Here is a 5,949-nt window from a genome sequence, read left to right as displayed (position 1 = left end):
ACGGTGAAAGTGCTCATGGACAATGGCCCCTCTCTGCGTTGGTGCCATGATGACGGAGACGGAATTTTTAATACGGCATCATATTTTATAAGTTCATTCCAAGTTTTTATGTATAAAATCTTATTCAGGAAAGTAACTATAGCTGCTATGTACAGTAAATGTAGTGGACTAAAAGTATATTTGACTGTTAAATGTAGTGTAGTGTAATGATGTAGTATATAACAAAATGAAGTGACTCAAAGGACAACAAATCTCAGAATTTATTTGTTTAATTCAGGTATTCAAAATTTTTATGGTATAATTTATATTCAGTCTTGGCCATCTGAGGACAATCAATGTCATACTCTTAACATACTTGAATAAATGGCTTCAGTAAATATCCATGTTCAATATGAGACACGTTAATTGATATAACTACCAAACTGTATCACATTATACTTTAACTTCTCCAACAGCAAGTGTTGCATTTTATAATTTAACTGAAAAGGAAAATTATGACTATAGCTACAAATCTATGAAACTAAATGATGACTGTCACAATGATCTTCACCTTGAGGGATGCCATCCTTCTAAATATCCCTGTGAAATTATGTCAACAAAGTCATGTGACTGACCTCAAGCGGCTTGGATCGCCTTTTTAGAGCATTCAGGTGAACATGCCTCTTGCTCTAGCCTGTAACACACCTCCATACGAAACTGTTCCAACAAAGTTAAAATTTCCATAACCCTCTGAGGTAAGGAAAACTGATATTGAGAATAATTCAAGCATAGACCTTTAAAATTGTGTTGTGTGGGTTCATGGCTTCATATTTCAGACTTCAGTGAGTTCAATCAGAATCTGGTATTCTTACATTAGTAGCCTGCAAACAACTGAAGGAAATATTTTTATTATCAAAATTTTTTTGACAAAAATCAGCTTATGTACATAGCACCTTTTACAAAACAATGTAGTTCATCTTCTACAACTTGTGTTTGTATGTCACCTCTAAAACATTAGAAAATACAAATTACATCAAACTGATTCAATCAGAAAATTATTTTTAAAATATCAAATGAAAGGACTTGGTCTACATAAAAAAAACTTGTTGGTAAGATCGCCACATGTGACTCAACTGCATTTGAGGATTACTCAGCTTCAACAACACAGACTTTTGTCCATCCTTATACCTATGATACAGTATAAAAAAAATTAAAATTTCAAAGTTCAATCATTTATATTCTTAGAAACTCTGCAGTCACTTTAAAAAAGAAAAGTTTTTTCCAAGACCATTTTTCAATGCTCTACTCATGTGGACTGTCATTCCCCATTAAGTCTGAAAGCTCTCTGACATGTTCAGCGAGTACATGACTTTTTATTTGTATGGATTGTTACATGTCTTACCAAGTGTGTTTTCAGACTGAATCTTTTCCCACAGATGTGACAGGGGTACGGCTTCTCACCAGTGTGGGTTCTAGTATGCCTTGTCAAAGCTGACTTGTTATTAAATCTTTTTCCACAGGTGTTGCAAAGGTATGGCTTCTCACCTGTGTGGGTTCTCATGTGAATCAAGAGGCCTTTACTTGATTTGAGACCTTTCCCACATGTTTCGCAAACATATGGCTCCTCACCTGTGTGAGTACTTAAATGAATTTTCAATGTTGGTCTGAAACTGAATTTTTCCCCACAGATGGTACACGAATATGGCTTCTCACCTGTGTGGATTCTTGTATGCTTACTCAAGTCTGAGTTGGTACTAAATTTTTTCCCACAGGTGTTGCAGGTGTACGGCCTCTCACCTGTGTGGGTTCTCATATGGACCAAGGATTCATAAGAAGTTCTGAAATCTTTCCCACATATTTCACAAGAATAAGGCTTCTCACCTGTGTGGATTGTCTTGTGGATAAACAAGTTTGTACGGGTACTGAAACCTTTCCCGCATGTTTCACAAAAATGTAGCATCTCACCTGTGTGGGTTCTTGTATGTTTAGTCAAGTCATACTTGTTACTAAAGTTCTTCCCACAGGTGTTGCAGGTGTACGGCTTCTCACCTGTGTGGATTTTTGTATGCTTACTCAAGACTGACTTCTCACAAAATTTTTTCCCACAGGTGTTGCAGGTGTATGGCTTTTCCCCTGTGTGGGTTCTCATGTGGACCAACAAGCGTGTACTGGAAGTGAAACCTTTCCCACACGTTTCACAACAATAAGGCTTCTCACCTGTGTGGGTTCTTGTATGTTTAGTCAAGTCATACTTGTTACTAAATTTTTTCCCACAGGTGTTGCAGGTGTATGGCTTCTCACCTGTGTGGGTTTTTGTATGCTTATTGAAGGCTGACCCATCACTAAATTTTTTCCCACATGTGTTGCAGGTGTACGGCTTCTCCCCTGTGTGGGTTCTCATGTGGATCAAAAGGCCTGTGCTTGATCTGAAAGTTTTCCCACATGTTTCACAAAAATATGGCTTCTCACCTGTGTGAGTTCTTAAATGAGTTTTCAATGTGAATGTCCGACTGAATTTTTCCCCACAGAAGCTACAAGAATACGGTTTTTCACCCGTGTGAGTCCTCATGTGGAGTTTCATACTGTTATATCTGGAAGCTTTCCCACATATTTTACATGTGTATGGCCTCTCACCTGTGTGGTGTCTCTGATGTATTTTCAAAGTGGACTTATTCTTAAAAACCTTTCCACAAGTGTCACATGTGAAAGACTTTTTACCTGTCTGTGTGTTACAGTGACTCTTTGATTCTGGGTCTACATGCTTGCTTCCTTTCTGATCTTGGCTCTCAGCTACAGGAGAGTTGTGTGAGAGGAGCTGGTGATCACTTTCCTCATTAATAGGAACTGACATGAAGGTATCCGTCTCCTGCTTCAGTACAAGCTGCTCTCCCTCCTGACTGGTGCAGAGTTCCTCCTCTTCCTCTTTAATTTGTGGAAGCTCTGGATCCTGGAGAACTTCCTCCTCCTTACAGACATGTTGCTGTGGGAGCTCTGGAGAGAAAAGAGACATGAAAAATAGCAGCAACATAAACATTAAAAAGTGCCTGATTGCACGTGTCACTCTACCAGTGAAATGGGAGTGATAAGTTGTTTACAAGTTTAACACTAACAACACGCCATTGTCTATACAGTAGTCTGTTAAATAAGAATCAGTACAGATGAGAGGTGGTTTATGAAGGTCGAACATGAGGGACACACAATCAAAGACATTTTAATATCAGTAAATGATGTGATGTTTCAAAACGAGATCTGAGTTACGGAATAGGATTACGGCCACACGTGGACATTTTCTTCCCCTAGAATTCTGAGTTTCAAGTCAATATTCTATTTTTTTTTTTTCCAAATGTGGCCTTAATCCTCCTTGGTACTTAGTAATTAAGTCCCTATGTTAGTTTTCAAACCAGACCATTCTGGTTTTACAGACCTGTCCTGTGTAGCTTTAGTTTGGGTTGCCAAACAATGTCCAGCAGTCTGTCTATCTCCTGCTTCAGTACAAGCTGCTCTCCCTCCTGACTGGTGCAGAGTTCCTCCTCTTCCTCTTTAATCTGTGGAGGCTCTGGGTCCTCCTGGTCCAGACTGGAGTTCCTCTCCTGGTCACAGAGCTGATGGTCAGTGAGAACCTTCTCCTCCTTACAGACATGTTGCTGTGGGAGCTCTGGAGGGACAAAGGGATGTGAGAATTAGCATCAATATACAAAGTGATTTATCATGTGAGTCACTCTACCAGTGAAATGGGAGTGATAAGATGTTTATAAATTGAACACTATCAGCACACCACAATCAGAAGTGGCCTGTATTAATAAGAATCAGTATGTGCAGATGACAGGTTGTACATAACAGTGGAACAAGAGGGACACACAATCAGACACATTTAATCTCAGTAAACAATGTGATGTTACAAAACCAGATTTTTGGTAAAAAAGCTCCTAAATTAGTTTTCATCCAGACCATTCTGATTCTACAGACCTGTTCTGCATAGTTTACTTTCGGGTTTCCAAATGATGTCCAGCAGTCTATCTGTCTCCTGCTTCAGTACAAGCTGCTCTCCCTCCTGACTGGTGCAGAGTTCCTCCTCTTCCTCTTTAATCTGTGGAGGCTCTGGGTCCTCCTGGTCCAGACTGGAGTTCCTCTCCTGGTCACAGAGCTGCTGGTCAGTGAGAACCTCCTCCTCCTTACAGACATGTTGCTGTGGGAGCTCTGGAGGGACATTAGAAATATCAACATAGAGATAAAAAGTGTCTGATCACACATGTCACTTTACCAGTGAAATGGGAGCGACAAGATGTTTCTAAGTTGAAAACAATCAATACATCATAATCAGCAGTGGCCTGAATTAAGAATCAGTAAGCGCAGATGGGAGGTGGTCCATGACAGTGGAATGTGAGGGACACACGATCAGACACATTTAATCTCAGTAAATAATGTGATGTTACGAAATTGGATCTCTGAGTAAATAAGCTCCTGTGTTAGTTTTCATTCAGACCATTCTGGTTTTACAAACCTATCCTGTGTAGCTTTATTTCAGAATTCGAAATGACTTCCAACACTGGAGTTCCTCTCCTGGTCACAGAGCTGCTGGTCAGCGAAAACCTCATCCTTCTTACATACATGGCGCTGTGGGAGCTCTGGAAGGATAAAGGAAAGAGGTTACTAATGTGATGATGGAAAACGTAGATATTGGTTTGGTCTTATTTTATTCTAAGACAGCTCACAAATAACAAACTTACAGAAAGTATAAAAATAAACAAAAAGTAAAATAGAGTTTGCAAAGCAAACAAAGTGCTGTGTGTAAAATCGAAGCAGAAAAAAGGATAAAAACAACAAAGGCTAAAATGAGTCATTTCACAGCGGTCCTGACCTGCTCCCAGTCATGACAACAAAGACTGCTGCGTCTCTGCTGCACTACTGCCCAAAAATCTCCTCTGTCCACGTCAAATCACATATCTGTGTCATCAACTAACGTTTGGTCGATTATTAACGGGCAGCCATTGACTGAAGGCTGTTTGAAAAGAGACGCATGAAAGCAAAAGCATTCATTTCCTTTGTTTCACAATTCTTCTATAATCTTTTAGTTCAGTCAGTTTCCCCTGTGTCTTATACAACCTGTATGTTTGATGTTGAATGTTTACTCATTAAAAGTAAGAGACTCAGTCATTTTATTTCTTTTCATACGCAACAGTGAAAACTAAAACTAAATGTTAGAGTAGAGCTCTGATCAGGATCCAGTATGAGTCATGTTCCTGTGTTAGTTTTCATTCAGACCATCCTGGTTTCACAGACCTGTCCTGTGTAGCTTTATCTCGGGTTTCCAAACGATATCCAGCAGTCTGCGCTGACGATCGATCTCTTCCTCGTACTCGACGATAGTTTGTTCAAAGACTCCGAATATTTCTTCAGCAGCAGCAGTTAGTCGCTCGTTGACAAACTCTCTCAGATACTGAACTGAAGACATTGTTGCTTCATTACCACTGAAATATTTACCTGCGATACGACTACACGATCGTCTTCGAGCTAAGTCCATACAACCTACAGCTAACACCATTCCCGCGATTACATTGTATACTTCCGCCGGGTGTCACACTCTGACGTTCCGGGTGGGAGACGTGAGTAAGTTTCCACCTCCGGTTATGATAGTACATCTTAAGGAAGATAGAAGGAATGAAGGACACAAAGAAAAAGATGAGGCTAGTTTAACCAACGTTGATGGCACTGATGACAATATACTCCATTAAACTAAAATATTGTGACATCTTATCAACGGGAAATTTTATATTTTCAATTACAGACAAGACACATAGTGATATAGTTACGTGAAACAACGCAAACTAAAGCTGAGACTCATTAATTTAATGTTGTTCCCATTATTTAATTTCAAATTAAAGAGGTGCAACTCAGAGCCTGAAGAACAAAACATGTGTAAGTCAGTATTCAACTTGGTTAATCAGGGCTAAGACACACACAGGGAAACAG

The 5,949-nt window shown here is 39.6% G+C and overlaps 1 protein-coding gene across 1 annotated transcript in view; it reads right to left on the bottom strand.

The window, feature by feature from the left end:
• The window catches only part of LOC111649065 (uncharacterized), a 9,469-nt gene extending 3,949 nt beyond the window's left edge, over positions 1–5,520 (bottom strand). Inside the window, 4 exon segments of the mRNA XM_023398802.2 lie at positions 1,337–2,970; positions 3,404–3,634; positions 3,946–4,176; positions 5,260–5,520. Of these exon segments, the coding sequence (XP_023254570.2) occupies positions 1,337–2,970; positions 3,404–3,634; positions 3,946–4,176; positions 5,260–5,500 (2,337 nt within the window). The 5' untranslated portion in view covers positions 5,501–5,520.
• Positions 5,521–5,949: the final 429 nt, after the last annotated feature.

This window comes from Seriola lalandi, unplaced genomic scaffold (assembly GCF_002814215.2).
Source record: "Seriola lalandi dorsalis isolate HSWRI2012SDOR001 ecotype SW California unplaced genomic scaffold, Sedor1 jcf7180002049915, whole genome shotgun sequence".
Taxonomy (NCBI): Eukaryota; Metazoa; Chordata; class Actinopteri; order Carangiformes; family Carangidae; genus Seriola; species Seriola lalandi.
This window is presented reverse-complemented; position numbering and strand designations above follow the sequence as displayed.